Source organism: Sturnus vulgaris, chromosome 3 (assembly GCF_052056855.1).
Source record: "Sturnus vulgaris isolate bStuVul1 chromosome 3, bStuVul1.hap1, whole genome shotgun sequence".
Lineage (NCBI taxonomy): Eukaryota > Metazoa > Chordata > Aves > Passeriformes > Sturnidae > Sturnus > Sturnus vulgaris.
This window is the reverse complement of record NC_142245.1, coordinates 57,601,016-57,619,924: the sequence shown is the minus strand read 5'-3', so window position 1 is coordinate 57,619,924 and position 18,909 is coordinate 57,601,016. Positions and strand designations below refer to the sequence as shown.

Here is an 18,909-nt window from a genome sequence, read left to right as displayed (position 1 = left end):
ATTTCTTTAGAGAACAGTATCTAGCTGTTCACTACATTTGAGCGGGCTGGTTGACTTCAGTTTATATTTCTTTTTCTCTGGGAAGAGGACGAAGAAGATACAATTTTGGAATTATACTGAGACATATAATTAATAGTCTCATAGTTCCTGCAAAAGCAAGGAGTGTAAAAGAGATTGTGGCAATTGTTGACGCAATGAAATTTTGCAAATATGCTACTGTACATACTTTTTAGATCAAAAGTTATTTGGGAACCAGATTTTATCATTGTCAAATTACAGAATGGAAGTTTGAAAAAAAACTTACATTTGCATTTACAGTTGCACTTTCATTTGAAGTCTGTCTGAAGGAACTGTATTACATTTCCTTTAAACAGCCAGGGAAATACAGGTTTGAACCTGTAATTCTTGGTTACTGTCCAGTCTAGCACAGAAATAAATGGAAAATCCCTGAAGAAGACTGTGATGAAATCGATCTCTCAAAGGATTTCAGAATTATACAAACCTATATGAGGCATACTTTTTCTTGTGAAACTGGAGTCATTCCTCCCCCACACATCATTTGCAATAAAAAGTAAAGAAACACTATCTGTTTCGTTGAGTTTTTTTACTGACGAATATGTCCTACTTCTTTGTTTTTTAAGGAGTCTGTTCAGCTTCATTGCCCCTAAACCAGAGAGTAAACAGCATGCTTCAGCATGCTCCTGATTCGTTTCACTACTTTGTCTTATAAATAAAGAAGCTGGTTTCCAAGTCACCTTTTTTGTATCACTAGTGACATTCGTTAACTAAAATCAGAAGAAAACTGAAATTGTTCCAAGAAAGTCAGAGAATCGCACACTGACTCCTAAAAAGCCTTGTGTACAGGGATAACAGACAGCTTGAAGTATGCTTTAAGGAAAATATAGCTCAGTCTTTATAATAGTCTCCCACTGCCACTTCGGAGGTTCCTTCCTTTGGGAGGAGACTGGTCTATGCCTCTGGGCAATTACAAGGTTATCAGAACATCTGGAGATATTTGAAAGTCTGAGTCTTTTACATGTGTGAACAACAGTGCTGTTAGCTTGTAATGCTTCTCAAGGTTAATACTGCCATTGGATAGAATTTGAGGCACCTGATGCTCTTGGTCTCCATCCTCAGTGTTTGGAAAATGACATTTTTGAACTTCTCATTTGAAAAAAAAATGCTCAGTGAAGATTAAAAGATGTTACACTGCCTATGTTTATTTTCTTACATGATCTGTTAATGAAGTGAAAGAAAGGCTTGAAATCCATAAAGAAATTTGAATCTTGCATTCATGCACTATCTTAAATTATTCATATTCTACATCTTGGAATTATTTTGTTTAGATATTAGAAGATCATCCAAAAATCTGTTTTGAGAGTATAAGTAAACTAAATCACACCACTGCATTTTAAAATATTTTAAAATAATTTAAAATTTAGCAAAAAACTCTGTGATGCCTTTTCACTTCATAGGTAATATACGAGAACAAAGCATTGTGTGCCTACACGGTATTGATAACTTTTCATTTGCCTAGTCATGAGGTTTAGTAAGCAAGAATAACATTAAAGTTACTTCATCTTAGAGGCAATAGGAACAAATACCTGGGGGGTCCCTTTCTTTATTTCTCTATTTTTCTGAAATTATGTGAAGTTTTAAAGCTATGCAGTTGCTTTGGACTAAAAATAGTTCTTAGAACATCAAGTGACTTTTCGAGCTAACCTCTCAGTAGACTTTAATCTGCATTACAAGCCAGAAATCTTTGAAGCTTATCATGTTTAATTTGCACAGCAAAGCCAGGAAAAGAAGTAAAAGAAAAAGGGGGGGGGGGGGAGGGAGGGAGTCACAGCAGGGCAAGAAAATTCAAAACCACTCAGTCACATTACATGGCTGGGTCTCTTGTATGCATTCGGTTCTCCACATGCTAGTTTGACCTAAAGAATGACCAAAAGCGACTGTTAAATACAATGAATTTGTGGCAATGAGCAGACCAAAGCTGCTAGGAATAGAAACCAAGAGGAAGACTGAGGTTAAATGAATTTTTGATTATAGAATATTTTATTTGGTACAATGATGCCACTAAGTACTAGCCATAATTAAAAATGATCCCTGATGTTATCTGTTCACTGTGTTGGGCATGCTGTAAGAAAGCACATATTTAGGATCTTTCTCTGGCTGGGGAGAGTAATTCTGCCCCAGACCATACACAATCTAAATGGACTGGGAACAGGAATAGACTGTATCCAAACCAAGCTAATCATCTATCTATTTTATTATCGTCCTTTCAGTGAAGACACTGAGGTTAGGACAGTTTTACCATAAAGCCATGTTAACTTGAAAATTATCAACTAAAGTTTTCTAGAAAGTTCTTTATTTTGGAGTTATAATTCCATTTACTGACTAAAGATGAATAACTCAAACTGAATCAGTGTAACACTTGCACTCTTTTTACCAGTTGCATAAAGTTGCTATGAAAAATCCCCTAACTCCTGCCCATCACAAAAACAGCTGGAAGGAGCCACTCACCCGAATGTTGATCTGTTTGTCGTGGAGCACTCTCTGCAGCTCCAGAAGGCTGCCCTTCAGTGTCCTGAGCTTCACAGCCAGCTGCTCTGCCTCATCCTTGGTGTGAGCCTTTCCTTCCATAAGCAAGTTCTCGTTGTGCACAGACAACTCTGACAAGGCTACCACCTTCTGTTCTATTTCAACCAGCATGTTCTGCAGCAGCAAAAACAAAGACCCAAATTCATACATTTTCCAGCACTTGTCACGTTCTCAGGCAAGACGACCTGTGGCCTCCCTCACCCGTTGCCAAACTAAGAGAAAGTCAGATTATCATTCCTTTGCCTTCCAGTCTCATTCAGAGTTCTTTAGAATATGCTTGCAAATGTTTGTATTTGCCATTTCAGTTTGCAAACTTTTTCAAAACAGCAAATTAAAAAGTTACTTGAAACAAGTAATTTGTTGTAGAGGAGATGCACTTTATTTGCATATTAAAGGTAAGGATGACTAAGAAGCTAGATTGACATCCATTAATGACAAGAAATGAAGCACACTGCCAGAGTTACTTCTTTCCTCTTCTTTCATTTAGATGTAGTCAAGTGCTTCCTACCTCCTCCTATGTGTTGCTCTGGCTGTGTTGATAAGCTTCTCTTCTCTCTATTTGCTCTTTCTGATTGGTGCATGACGGACTTAAGGATTTCTGTATAATCCTCTTTAGTCTAAAGAGAGACTTAAAGTGACAAATCTCTGGCATGTTTATTCTCAAAAGCTACTTCCCTGACATTCCATTAACCATTCACGTATTGGAGACATCGTGCATATTTTGATCTCTCAGATTCAATGCTCAAACAAGTCTTGCTCAAAAACCTAGCCTGACATCAAATGCTTTTGTTTCCTTAGCAACTGTCAAGTATTAATTTCGAAATATTTCTCCAGAAGGAATATGTGAAGAATAAGATCGGCAGAGTCTCTAAAAAGTGGAAAAATATATAAAACTTACTGCATTAAGATTTTAAGAAGCAGGAAAAGAACAGCATTATTAGCTATTCCACAAAGTCAACTTATGAGTTTCCTACAGTCTATATTGAAAAAATACTGCTTTGTTAAAGTTCATAGAGTTTATCTACATACAACAAAGGGCTCTCAAGGACAGGTGATGAAGGAACTCGAGACTAAGCAGACTGAAAATGCCAATGATGAAGTCAGTGAAAATTCTTTAGGCTCGCAGGAAACTTAACTCTCATTTTTCCTAAAATAATTGAGATCCTCATTCTTTAATAAGAAAAGGGCTCTTTTGTCCATCTCTCTCTTTTGTAATTTTAATCAAAATGATCATATCATTCTAAACTATAATTTAAAAATAGAAAACTTCCACTACTTTGAGAACCTGGGTGTTATGAATGATTTGAGTCTTGTTAATGAAAGTATTTGCAAAAACTCTTATTGCAGAAACATGTCTTTTCTCGGTTGTTTTGGTATTCTGAGTTGATTAATCTTCAAGCCATAAAACCTGCAAATACTGATGATTATCCTTTATTTTTCCATGTATGTAAGGATTATTCCTGAAGAAAACACAGCAGTATCACAGTCATCAGTGCTAGTGCCAGTATGTGATTTAGCTGGAAAAGGATGAGTAGGAAAGTACACTGCAGGTGTTTTCATATCTATCAGCTGAGTTGCTCAACAATTTCAGCTTGAGGAGAGCAAAAACAGTAAGTGAAGCAAATACAATGCCTTCAAAGCTAAACAAAACTACATCTGAAAGACGTGGAACTTTCTGCAGTCATGACTGCTTTTTTGTTTTCCTACTGCTATGTTCACATGGGCTTTCTAAAGTGCTGTTTGCAACCTCTAATGAGAAATTAACAGGCTATATTTTGTTTCACAAATCTTTGAGGAAGCTTACTGAGCATATAGAAGATGCTAAAGAGGTCAGAAACTTCTCCACAAATATACTGGCTCATTGGACTCAATAATTGCCTTACTATTTTACCTGACAGTCTACCAGCTGCGCTTCCATATCCATAGGCTCCTCGGCAGGAAGCAGAGCGGTGTCCAGCGTTGCTCGGGTACTGAGGAGCCAGTGGTCCAGCTCATCAGCTTCACAACGGTACCTCTGAAGAGCCTGCTCTTGCCGCTGTTCTTCGAGCTGCTCATTCAGTCTTTCCTGGAGGTACAAATTATATTTTACTTTTTAGGAGAAATAAACCATAACAGTCACTTTTAAAAACTTGTTCCTATCTATTCTAAGCCATAGTAAGACCCATCTTTCACAAAATATTATTTCTTTCAATTGATGAGTGTGTTTTTCTGACCACTGAAAGTCTGTCTAAGTTCAGTCACTTTATTTCCACTTTCTCCAGTAGAACTCTGCTATTACAGCTTTCTAAAGGTGAATCTTTTTTGCCTCCTTTTGCTGCTCTCCTGTGGGTTTCCCCCCACATTGATTCAGTTTGCTCAATTAGTACAGCGCTGTTTGCTTAGGGAGATCACACTAAGAAAAGGAATGTAGAGCTGAGAACGAGTTGCAGGGGAAGGAGAGCACCTTTGCCTTTTTTTGGCAGCAGGCTGTTAGTCAGCTTTACTGTCTCTCAAGAGAGGCACAATAAGGCCAAATAAAATTTGGGTGGGCCCTTGGTACAACCACATGGGTAAAGAGAAGCCTGACGAACTGTCTACCTTCTCTGGCTTCTCAGAGGATCCCTGACCCATGGAAGGACATTAAGCTTCAATGGCTGCTGCAGCATCAGCAACACAGCAACACAGATGCCTCTGGTCTATCCTTCAGCTCATCCATCCGTTGGAAAGACAGGGAGTGATCAGCAAGTCTTGCTCATCCTTTAATTGTCCCATATGAATTTAAAAACTGGCTGAACAGCTGCCACCAGGGGACAGTGATCAATGGCACAAAGTCTAGTGAATGGCCAGTAAGGAGCCTCAACAAGTTTGCTCATGACACAAAATGGGAGGAGTGGCTGATACACAGAGGACTACTCTGCCACCTAGATAGACCCTGAAAGACTACAAAAATGAGCTGACAGGAAGAAAGGAAAGTGTGGAGCCCTGTACCTGCAGGAGAGCAACCCCATGCACCAGTACAGGCTGGAGGCTAAGCAGATGGGAAGCATCTTGGCAGAAAAGAACTAGGGAGGTGCTGGTGGATACCAGGTTGAACATGACCCAACAATGTGGAAAAGAAGGCCAGTGGTGTCTAGGGCTGCTGTAGGAGTGTTCTCACCAGGATGAGGGAGGTGATCCTGCTCCTCTACTTAACACTGGTGAGTCCACACCTGTACTGTGTCTAGTACCATGCTCCTCAATATAAGAGAGATACCGAGTTCTCGAGAGAATAGAGGGGATTTTGTGCATAAGAATACAAATAAGATGGTCAGAGGATACTTAGTTCTATCAGATAATGTGAAACCTAAGCACGGTGCAAATATTATGGAACAAGGGGAAAAGATTATATTGGATCTGGCTGTGATGGAGTTAACTTCATTACAGTCTGTACAATACATTGCAGCTGTGGTTAAATCTGTGCTGATAACACAGAAAAGTTATGGCTACTGCTGAGCACAGCATAAAGGCTTTCTATCTGCCCCACACAAAGGCCAATAGGCTGGGGGTGGGCAAAAGGTTAGGAGAGGAGATAGCCAGAACAGCAAATCTGAACTGATCAAAGGGATTCTCCACACCAGATGAGATCCTGCTCATCAATAAAAGCCCAGGGAAAGGGAGGGAGGGGCATTTGTGGTTATAGTGTTTGCTTTCCCAAGAAACACATGCTGAGCTTTCCAGGAAAGCAGCTAAACATCTCCCTGCTGATTGGGTAGTAGTGAATAAGTTCCTCATTCTCTGCTTGCATGCACAGCTTTTTCTTACCCTGTTTAAGCTGTCATTATCTTGATCCATGAGTCTTTTTGTCGGCTTTCTATTTTTAACTCATCTCAGGAGAGAGGAGTGAGGGTAGGTGTTTTAATATCTGCACTTCATTTATACACACACAAATATATGTATATATTATATCTATATATCTATATAGATATCCATACAGCTATATATAGCCAGAAAAAACTTGGAACGTATATATATATATGTGTGTGCTCAGAGTTCTTTCTGGCTGCTTATTACTTAGCATTAAGATGAGGGTCTCACTAAAAAAAGAATGGTAATTTATTACTGAAAGCAACTGTGAGAAAAAAGCAGAACTAAAAATTACTTTCTTTTTTTTTTTATGGTGACTAAAAATATTGGTGACGATTTTTCTTTTACCTCTAATAGCTGTCGTTTCCCTGATGCCTTCATTCGAATTGTGGCCATTCGTTCTGCCAAGACTGTGAGGGTGGACTGCAATGCCATTTGATCAGCACCTTCTGCATCCAGTGGTTCTGAAACAAGCTCCTCGGCTAATGATGTCTGAAGCTCACTGATTTCTTCTTGCAACATTAAAATCTCATCCATCAAAGCCTATTTAGAAATGAGAGCAGAGAATGCATTTGCTTCATTCTCCAGTGAGAAGGAAGTATTTCAGGAGACATAGAGTAAATATAAAATTCAAGACAACTATCCCAGGGAGCACAAGGAACATAGAGTAGAGCAGAATATCAATACCAGTACGGCAGAGACAATATTCCATAAGGACTGAGTCTTGCTTTTAGAGTCTTGAGTTAGGCTCATGTATCTGGTTATTTAAATATGGATTTAATTACACATCTTGAATTTCAAACATATCACGAGGAATTATTTTGGAAACTGAAAATTTATTCTTCCAGTGAATTATCTGTAGGGCATTCTAGTATTCACAGTAAAGATAATGAACAAGTAAGTGAGTATGTGTTTGTGACAGAAAAATGGGGGCATGTTTTAGCTTCCAGCCTAAAACTGTCTAAGTGGACAAGGAATGTCCAGTAATAGATGTAAATATTCAGAGATTTATTCCAAGGCGCAAAATAAGTTCCCATTCTTTTTCTTATCCTATGAACCAGTTTTATACCTATAAAAGGATGGTACCATGGTATCATATTTACATCTATTGCTGGGTGTTCTTTGTCCAGTTAGAAAGTTTTAGGCTGGAAGCTAAAATATGCCCCTATTTTCCTCTCACAAACACACACCCATTGGCCACACCAGATAGATTCAGGCTATTAGATAGAAGGCTTAGGTGATTACAACTTAGATGTATGTCAGGTGCATTACTTAATATAGTCTTATTATTCTGATCATTATTTCTTGAGACTTCCCTTGTGAGGGGATTTTTGTGTGATTTTGGTTTGTTTCGTTTAACAAGGTGAAAAATTTATTTTGATCAATATACGACGCATCAGTATTGGTTATGATCTTAGAAAATTTGACAACATTATAAGTACTCTTCAGCAATGATGCTGAAGAACAGTATGTACAGCTGTCATTGGAAACAATCTTGGACAAAAGCTTTTGCTGAAAATTTCATTTGGACAAACCCTTATGATCTATTCTATTTCTTTCAAAAAGGCTCATTATTAAAACAATCCCCATCACACCACCTTTAGAACAGCAGGAGGCCCAGAAAGGCAAGACAGTTAACAGAGAAGGTTCATGCATTAAATGCATATGTTTGAAGTATCCAGCCATGAAGAAGATTACCGTCTAAAAAACAGAACAAAAGATATGCAGGCAATGTGCACTCTCCCTCTCCTCCTCACATATAAGATTTTACCTGATGTTCAGCCATCTGGCTCTCCGGGCTTTTGGCTGGTTCCAAACTCTCATTTAGTTTGATTTCAGTGGTCTCCATTTTTGTGGATATAGACTGGAGTGTGTCCTGATACTTCTGTTGACGCTCAAGAGCTTCATAGAGTGTGCGCTGCTTTTCACTGATCTGAAGAAGAATGGAAGGTATAAATTCTGACCTCTGACACAGGATTTGCTACCTAGTCTGCTTCATATGTCCCTAGGCTTAAGAGATTCAAGCAAAAAAACTTGCAACAAGTTTTCAAGAGTATAAATACAAAGCAAAACATCCATATTAAAAATATTTACTTACTTAAATTTCATCAGCAAAATTCTAAGTTCTGCTGCTTAAAATAAATGGACATTAATGAAGCATGGAAAACCTATGCACGTTATCACACATTATTTCAGATTTCATGCACTATTTGCTAGACACATAGTTCTTAATACCTGGTAACAGCTACTGTGCTGCTGAAAGGAATTAAAATTTGTAGCATGTGATCAAGACTCTGACCGTTTTCATACATCACTGAATGATTATGCTGAAAAACTATACAGAAATGTGTTGATTCAGTATTTGGAGAAACTGGATTCTTGGGCCTTCTTTGCCTACTCATTCAGCATGATTGGATACCCCTACTAGATTATGGAATGCAGTCTGTCAAAAGCCAATATTTCTGAAGCCAACTATCAGCTTTAATGACTCTTATTTTTATTAATGGAGGTCCATCTTGCACAGGCTCTCAAACAAAGAACAAAAATAATATATCACAACTAAAAATTCAAGTTACCATCTGAAAAAAAATTGCAGAGAAGAATATTAGCTGAGCCAGTTATTTGAATTTTATTCCTTACAAGCTAGCCAACTATTTTGAAGTCTCCAGATGCAAACTTACCACATTTTTCAGTGTTTCCCAAGAACGCTGCAAATCATCCAATTTGGCACTAGTAGATGATTCTAAGCCTGGTTCGTAAAACTCCTGGGTGGCTGAGGTGCTGGATTGAATTTTAGCAGCTTCTGTCTGCAACTGTTCAGCAGATAAGGCTTGGTAATAAGCAATGTCCTACAAGCACGAAGTACATTATTGCACTTTCAAAAAGATACTGCATACTATGCCCCCCATATTGCCCCTCTGCATATGTCCATTAAAATAAAGCTCACAAAGCCAAAATCACCAGGAAATCTCTTAATAACACAGTAAATCAATATTAATAGTAGCAGACTGAGCATATTTAGGACCTTCACTATGATGAGGATTTTGGACGCAATTTTTTCATGTTCATATTAGCTGGAGGTGCAGAAGGCAACTGTGGACAATCATGGAAAGGCCTGGAGGTGAAGTGCTATAAATGGGAGTGTTATTCCAGCATCATTACAACTACATATGGATGAAAACTCATCACAAAAGACAGTGGGTTATGGTACTGTAGGTGGCAAATACCATCCTAATGAACACTATCACAGAGAGAGCAGCAGAAGAACCTAAAAGGAATATGCTGAAGGACTGGTAAATGAGGCGAGAAAGAGTATGAAGCATCAGCTTATTGTAAGCTTTCAAACAAACAGGGAGCCTCAGCTAATTTATAAAAGGTTGAGAAATGGGACCAAAAGTGCTAAGGAAATGGGCAAATTGTCAAACCACCAATGAAAATTCAGAGTGGAATTGTTTCTCACCAGAAGTTCTATACTTAGTGTATGGAGATTTCTTCAACTGTTGCAGATGACAACTGAAAACGTCTACAGAAAATGTAGAATTAAGGAAACAAGTACAGTATCTATACTTAGGTCAGGAAAGCAGACTTGATGACAAGGATTATTTAAAACTGAAAGCATGTATGACAGTTAGCACCACATTATTTGGGAGGTGAAAAATGCTGCCTCAAGGGAGGGTGAAAAGCAGACAGAACCAGGCTCTTCTTGGTGGTGCCCACTGACAGGAACAGGGGGAATGGGCACAAATGGAAGCACAGGAGATTCTCTCTGAATACCAGGAAACACTTTTTTACTGTTAGGGTGACTGAGCACTGGGACAAATTGCCAGGGAAGTTGCAGGGTCTCCATCCTTAGAGACACTCAAAATCAACCTGAGCACAATCCTGGAAAAGCTGCTGTACATGGTCCAGCTTGACGAAGGGTATTGGGCCAGATGACCTCTGGAGGTCCCTTCAACCTCAACCATTCTGAATAGATGTATAAAAGTTAGGTACTAAACAAGACTAATTCTGAGGTACTGGAACTCAAAGTACAAGAAGGATCGTTATTTGGAACAGATTGAAAATGCTTTATCTAATACCATATGTAAACAAAACCAGTCAGGCTCTGGAAGAGCACAGAAAACAGATTACTCCCATAAAAGTATCTGATGAAGAACTTCTTCAAAGACAATAATTGGGATACTTGAAAAATTTAATGATGAAATTGTTACAATGTCCAGGAGTCAGTATGGAATAGGTAACAGTCTAACACAACATTAAGGGCTGCAATTTCAGAATTTTTCACTCTGACCACAAGTGATATTTCCAAGTAATGGTGAAAAGTTGCACCAGTAGAGGCAACTTCTCATTTTGCCTTGCCTGCAGCTATTCTCTGGCCCTTTGCTAGTCCCCTCTCAAGAACAATGCTTCTGTGACCTCTTAATATGGTTTTCAGAATAAAGGGCTTGTTTTCACAGTGAGGGAAAAGCAATCCCTTTCCCCATCTTTTCAACTGCTTCCGAGAGTATACAACATGTCAGCTTCTCTTTGGCAGAGCTTTCACATGATTATAGCAGGGATCCAGATGTTCATGCAAGTAAAAGATTTTGTTGGCCCTATAAAGGCCCTAATATCCCATGACTGTTCTTATGAAAAGTAGCCAATGAACAGTAGTCAAACTTTGTTGTTAGATGTAGGGGCAAAAGGGTGTGTTTAGATTTAATAAGATATGTAACAAGGGCTGGCGAACCCTAGGTGAATATTTATACAGGAAAGAGAAAGAATCTTTAGTAGGCTGTGTACAAGGAGATAGAAAAGCATTTAACAGTGACCCAGTGCATAAGACTAGAATCACAGGATCAGCTGTGGCCTACAGGACATCGTGCCAACACTTCAGCTTTTCCAGTTCAACTGCACTGCATTGTGTAGCAGGAAACCATGTTTTAAAAAGTGTGTCAAATTTTAATCAATTACATCTTTGGCTAAATGCAAGGAGAAGGATTCTCATTCTGTATTGCAGCACAGGTGAAATGTCTGATTTTGCTAAACATTAAAATTAATTGCATTTCAGGACTGTTAACATAATATTTTATATATTATGAAATTCCTCAGTGTTTCCAACATTAACACCTTTATAGTTCCGCCTGCCCTGTTGTTTTTAGAGGAGTTTCAGAAAAAAACCTCCTTTTTTAAACTTATGATAGCGCTAGAATTGTCACTTTCTTGTATTTCTGTTTTTCTTTCAATCTATTTCAATACATAACCCCATTATTTCACTAATAAGCAGTTCACACTTGTTTCATATTTTCATTACTTATTTAAAATGTAAATAAAGTGTAGAGATGTCTGAATTCAGACTAGCTATGTTTCACCCTTAAGAGGTGCTAGGAAACTGATGAAACACTATAGAGAATTATTCAGGATGAATTAAAAAGCAGTCTTAACACATAACCTTTCCTTCCTCAATTGCCTCTTCATAAGGGTTTTAGACTTTTTTCCTCAGAGTAAACTCATGTTATTCTCCACTTCCTATAGTTCTTGTCCACATTTTTTTCTGGTAGTTTGCAGGTGATCTTCCAGTGGGAAATTAGTTCTTAACTCTGGGTACTTTTAAAACAAAATATTTCCAAATTATTTCCTGATTTACTGCAAAAATAGAAAATGTTGCTAACTTATATTTGAACTCCTAGTTCACTAAAGTCTTTCCTGAACTCTCCCTGGGCATTCTTCATGACTAGCACTGGAAGTTTCATAGCTTCTTTAATCTCATGTAAGTGTGAACCTAAGAATTTTGTAAGTAAGCCACTGCATTTCAGAATGTTCTTCCGCTTGTTGTTTAATACATGCAGTCCATTTCAACATTAACCACACTGAAGAAAACTTCAGCTTTAAGTTTTTAAGATTGCTATAACAGTATCAACTTTATCTCTCAAAAAGTTTCTGCTAATGAAAGACATAACATTTTTGTTCAATTTTCCCCTAGTAAATCACTTACTCTAAAACTTGTATTTAGGTGTCAGCTCATGGGGGTGCAACAGCATGTTCACTGTGTTTTCCTTATTGTCTGAGTGACTGAAGCTGTTTGACTTGTTTTACATTTTCAGAGAAAAGTAATTAACTGATATTGGCTTTTTTTATTAGGAAGCAAGCTGCTGTTGGTCCTTCAACTCCTTCATTAATTAATGGTGTCATAAGACTTCTATGTTGAAATATCTAGATGTTTTTCTACTGTAAGTAAACTTCACAGGGAACTTTCTGATTATCTAAAATGACCGAAAACTAGAAAAATCCTTCTTATGCATAATACAACTTATTTTAGTATGCCATTGATGATTTTGTCACCACTCTATCTTACATATTAGTGTCCTTTCTTATGTCTTATATTTAGCAACTTCTATAGCACATGTGCATTTCTGAAATTAGCAGAACAAATCAATGAGCATCTTGCTCAAACTTGTCTAATTCTCCTTAGCAGTGCAACACAACATATTCTAACCTCTAAATCTGCAGTGGTCAATTTTGGAAGTAGTCACAAATGCAAAACCAACCAATCAGGCACAAAATCCAGAACATGATATATTCAGTGAGGTGGTTCTAAGGCTCATTTCTAATTTTCTAAAGCATAACATTTTATGTGTGACTTTATGTGCATGATGCTCAATGTGCTGGTTCAATATTTACCTTTAAATCAATACTGATACCAGCTCCTATTAGAAGTAAAGAGCCCTCAGTTTTGAAATCTAATCTGCCTCACTGGCACTTAAAATAGAATGCTATGGAAATGAACAGTGTTGGAATGAACAATACATGAAAAAAACTCACATGAAAGTTAATAACTGAAATGATATTAAGTAGAAGAAACCGGGTTGTGATTTCAGTGCCACAATGGCAATGATAGAGTAAGATGGATATGGAACATAATGCAATGTTTCATTATGGGGAATAAAAAAAGGCATTTTTTTCTCAGGATGCAAGATTCCATTGAGTACTACTGAGAAAATAAAAATTATAAGTAGAAAACACTGGTGACATTGCAATTGTCACTTAAAATTTATTTTTTAAAATAATGAATAGCTGTAACACTGGATTTATGCAATTTCAACTCAGAAATCAATATCTATATGCATTTTGAACCAGAACCTCAAGGTTCAGTTTGGTAAGAGGTTAAGCCTCAATTCCTTGGAGCTATAGCTAAACATTATTTCAGAGGATTAAATAAACCACCTGTGGAATGGAACCATGTATGTCTGAGATAAAAGCTGAATGAATGCCAAGAGAGAGGTACCTGGTTAACAGAAGCATCTGTATTAGCCACAGGTGAGGGAGAGCGACAGGCAGGTGGAGAAGAAATCTCACTGTTGGTTCCCTCCTCCCCAGACTCCTCAGTGACAGGGGAGAGCAGCGTGTGACAGCGACCAGCAGTCATCTGCCACAGGAAAAGCAACCCCAGAGCACAGGAAGAAAATCAGTTACCTCAGCTGAGGCTTGACTTAGACTGAGATCAAAACAACACATGGCCAGAATTACCAACACATTTATTAGTCATGCTTCATGCTCCTACATTTACCAGTTTAGAAATCTGTTGAATAAATAGTCTCATTTACTTGTCATATTTCAGTATGAAAATGCTCTCCTGTACCCTAATGGATTTTAAAAGACAATGTAGACCAAGCAACTCAATAATATCAAATTCAGGTCTGCCTAAACATCTTCTAATACAATTTCTGCTGCATACAGAAATACTATGGAGAGCTACAGAATACTGGACTATTTGTCTCAGTATCCAGGTCCGGTTAGAACAACAAGGAACAGACTTGAAATATAAAATACACACAACCCAGTATTCAAAGGTAACCCTTCTTCCTTCCCCAGTGTTGCTATAGAGGGATAAATCCTGAAGTCTGACACAGACAAAAATCCCAGTAGCATCAGCAGAATGTTTGTAATGAGACCCAGTTAGAAACTAAAAAAAGGAAAGTAACTCAAACATTAGGCCTATGGAAGCACTTAGAGAGCTTTCATTTCCAGTACACTCAGCTGAGAATATAGCAGCATATTGTCAATTATCACATCACCATTTTAATGCGTGAAAAGCCTACACACTGCAACACTTAATGAAACAGTATTTATTCTGGTTTTATTTTATTCCTGTAACTCATCAATTTCTTAGCATTTGTTCTCACATGCTGACAGCTACAAAATAAAAAGCACAATATTTGCATATTACTGATCACAAATTTCACGTATTTGTCTGCTAAATAACTTCAGCCTTTATCAACAAGTCCTGATAACCCATATAAAGCATAATACAATAAAGGGAAGCTGCAACTTGTTTTGTTTGTCACACTACAGCCATTTCAAAAGCTGAAGATAGATGTGAGCTGTGGCAATTTGCTACACGGGAGTGTTGTAATGATGCAAAGGAAGCAGCTCAGATAATGACTACAGTGACCAAAGCATTGCTTACCATAACCACCGAGGGATGAGTGGGGTGTGCTGGGAGCAGATCTGAATCCAGCTCCTCCATTCCCTCGGACAGCCCCTCCACTTCTGTCACTGTCAGCAGCATGGTGGCATGTTTTGCTTTCATTGTCAGCATCTTGCACTTGGAATTCAAAGAAGCAATTTGCTCCTGGTATCCTTTGATCTTCTGAGCCAGCTCCTGAGGAAACATTTTTTATTCCCCGACTGCTGATGCAGCCGGGAAAGGCCACAGGACCGGCAGCATTTTCAGCTTCCGCGGCGAAGTGAAGCTGTCCCTCCCATCGCAGCCAATCCCACGGCGGCGCTGCCGCTCTGCTGACGAGCAGGATGTCGCCAGCGCAGGGACCCAGCCCTGGACCGCCAGCACCGACGGCGGAGCGGCGGCTCCGGAGCGGCGGCGGCCGCCAGGGCTCCGTGCGCGCCGCGCCGCAGAGCGCAGGGACGGACGGACGGACGCCTCACGCTCGCATCCTGCCCGAACCCGAGCCCACCTCTGTAAGCTGCACGCTGCAGCGCCTCTACCTCCTCCTGCCCTATTTCCCCCCGCCCCCGATCTGCTTCCATTTATCTGAGGAAGATGAAGCTCGCCCGCAATAGTGCGTGCCAGGGAAATGAGGTCATGTAGTGGCCACAACTGCAAAAATGCCCCATTCAGCTCTCACCAGAAAGAATGAATTGTCCAAACAATAACTCACAGGGTCTAACAGGCTCAAATCTGATAGGAACAATCAGTCACACAATAAGATTAAAGGCAGACTGGATCGCTTTTTGCCACTGTTTGGATAAGCTGCATTTTAATCTCGTTTTGGTTTTGTGTAAGTCTACTGAGTTAAAAGTTGAGCTGCACAGGACTAACATTTCTTTAAAAAGAGATGAGGAAACTAGTATAAAGCCGACTATATTTTAAATTATGGGGGGTTTTATGCTTAGGAAATGGTCTATTAATGTGGCCAAACACCATCATAAACCTAAGATTTTTAGACAATAAAGATGGAAATGAATAGCCTTATGACTATTCATAAGTGTCTTGTTTTCTCTCCTACCCTATACTGTTGCCCTCTTCAGTGTCCAGTTTCAAAGCTTTCAATTAATATACTTCAAATAAAAAATGGTGGAAGCGTTTCATATTTCTGCTGAAGCTACTGTTCCCGTCTCCATAGATGCTCAGTAAGTTAGAATTTTGGTCTAAGAAGTGAAAACATTTGTATAAGCTAGCCTGCTAAATTAGTGATTATTTGTTCAAGTATATATTTCTGCTTCATTTTTATATTTGCTTTAACTTCTTCAAAACCCACAAGTTTTCAAGGAACAATAGCAATAGGAGTTGCAAGACCTAGTAGGCATATTATTACAATATCTTTTCAAAAGTAAATAAGACTACTGCTTCAGGCTAATAAATTAGAAGATGTGTTTGGTTGTATGACATTTTCAGTAAGAAAATTCCTCAAAACTACAGTGCAGAACACTCATTGCAAGAAATATCAAGTTAGGAATTGAAACAGCTCGAAGACTGAGGATGACACTTCACTACTTGAGTTTCACCTCTCACCTTGGCACCACCTGTCGTGTTAGCAACAAAAGGACCTCACTAGGTGCTCCAAAGCTTTCCTTGGAGACTAAGAAAAGTCTTGATTATAAAACATCAAGCAGAATAGTCAAGAAACAAGCTGCAATCAAATCAACCCACAAATTGAATGTCTAGCAGCTTGAACAGTTATCTGCTCTTTGGCAAATTCCAGTCATTCACAAATGCTCAATGAATGACATATCTGAGCCTCAGTAGAAAATTACTGTCATTCAGTATACTCTATTCCATCACATTACTTAGTGCAATGACATTTGTGGTATTAATGTCCAATGTAGTGAGTATCTAAAATGCCTCTTTCAACTGAAAACAAAGAAGAGTAGGCAAAAATGTGATTTCAAAAGAAAATTAAAAACAATAAAGCATCTTATAAAGCAATGTCCCATGACGTATTGTATTTTCTATTACAATAATTCTCAGGTATGGAGATACTTGCCCACATTCTTATCTGAAATTCTAAAGAAACACAGATCAGTAGACATGGTATCTACTTACATACCTGCATATTAATACAAGCTTCCCAAAAATCAAGATGTATTTTCCTTCTACTTTCTTTCTTCCTCTTATTTTAATTCTAAATATAGCTACTACATATGTCCCCATAAGTTCTTTTACATGCAGCCTTTAACAGGGATGTAGTAACTGATATTTTCTTAAATTAATGACACACCTAACAAAAATCTTGACAGGCTTGACTTTTGAAGTAGTCTAATAAGTTATGGTTCAGAATATTCACTTCATGTTATGCTTTTTCACAGGTGTTTAGCACAGCAAGCATGAGCATAAAATATGCTTTTCTCAGTCTTTCAAATCCCCTTACCCCTAAATGTAGAAAGCTTGCACATATGATGTCTGTCTGCTCAGGCTGATCCCAACACGTGTGTTATGATAAAGCTGCTCTCTTCCTGCAGATATTTAGGACCACTCCTAGCTGCTAAACTTGCTCAAATGTACATGAAACTTCAAGCTGCCTCATTTTTAAATACTTCCTGCCTGCAGCATTATTCCTTCCTCCAGCAATATTACCCTGAATTGCTGATCACTCTCCTGCATTTGCTGTTCCGGAATATTTGAATAGAGAATAGCAACATAATCAAGTCAGTACTAATAAAACAAAAAGTAAACACAGTATATGGAAACTGCTCTTGAGCTTATACTAAATAACAGTTGTAACAACTGGAGAGAAGATAAGCAACACATGTAACATTAGGTTATATTACACACCAGGAGGGATAGCTTTAATTCAAAGTAAAGAAATGGTGCCATCTGGTGCCAAAAGTAACACACAGAGCTCAGTGGTGGATTTTCTATCCTAGGAATTACACAACAGACAAGTGGAGGTGAAAAGCACTGAGGAGCTCTCAAGCCAGCACAGTAAGAAGGCTGAACGGAGACTATCGTGATTTATTCAAGGGCTGATAATCCATGAGTTTGTGGGCAGGACCTGCAACTCCAGAGCACAAAAATCTTCCCAACAAAGACTTTAAAGAAACTTTTGGAATGAATGGTGCAGAGTTTCCCTCTAAATCTATTGTGAGTTTCCTGGGATTCAAGTCTCCTGGTATTCTTTACAGAATGTGACTGGGAAGAAAATGAGCAAGTATGTTAGGATATACATGTGTGTATGTACAAGTTCTTTAGGATATACATACATACACATGGATGACTGAACTAGTTGTGATTAACTAACCAACTACTGAAGTTCTGGGACACTCCTCAGTCAAGTTCTAATATTATCTGCCCCTTAATTATGCAATGCTTTTCTTTATCATAATGTTGTCAGAGGGTTAGGATATGTCTAACTGAATAAACAAATGAATTGTCCACATGGTAAAATTGCAGGAGTTCCCTCTCTTAGATTAAGTCTATCTGCTCAACTAGCCTTGAGGAAATCTGAAAAGAAATTCAGTTATCTTATGGCTATTGCTCATGAAAAGTTGTCTGGGTCAGTGAGCTGCCATTGAGCCCAATGTTTTGATGCATTTTGGGTCCCATACCTCATTACGTGAAATCTGGACCTGGAGCTCCTGGATGTTGCTGGTTGCTATTGGCTTGTCTTGGATCTCACGATGGGCACTCTCTATCATCTGCTGTAAATGTTTCATTTCTTGCTCATATTGCTCATACTGAACCACTGCTTCCTAGAGAAGGGAAAAAAAGATTGAGTGTCTACACAAAAGTTAATTTCCACTTAGTCTAAGAATGACAGATCTCCCTCCTGAAATATCTGGCACTCACATCTCGATAAGTAAAGCAGGAGTATAGTCAGGAAAATGTCTATTCATAAATATTGTGAATTGCAATGATTTGAACCGCTTCATTTATTTAAATATTTCCTAAACCTACAGTCCACCTAACATGATATTTTAGATTTCTGATGTAAGGTGCTGTAACTTCTGATTCCAATAAGAACCTGAACCAAACACACCCACAAG

At 38.4% G+C, this 18,909-nt stretch overlaps 1 protein-coding gene across 1 annotated transcript in view; it reads right to left on the bottom strand.

The window, feature by feature from the left end:
* Positions 1–18,909, bottom strand: part of SYNE1 (spectrin repeat containing nuclear envelope protein 1) — a 240,444-nt gene that overhangs the window by 80,397 nt on the left and 141,138 nt on the right. The window contains exons 89-96 of the mRNA XM_088161722.1: positions 18,472–18,611; positions 14,873–15,067; positions 13,691–13,831; positions 9,108–9,275; positions 8,198–8,359; positions 6,775–6,969; positions 4,496–4,669; positions 2,527–2,718 (exon numbers count right to left, since the gene is read on the bottom strand). Coding sequence (XP_088017848.1) covers positions 2,527–2,718; positions 4,496–4,669; positions 6,775–6,969; positions 8,198–8,359; positions 9,108–9,275; positions 13,691–13,831; positions 14,873–15,067; positions 18,472–18,611 — 1,367 coding nt within the window. The remainder of the gene's footprint in view (positions 1–2,526; positions 2,719–4,495; positions 4,670–6,774; positions 6,970–8,197; positions 8,360–9,107; positions 9,276–13,690; positions 13,832–14,872; positions 15,068–18,471; positions 18,612–18,909) is intronic.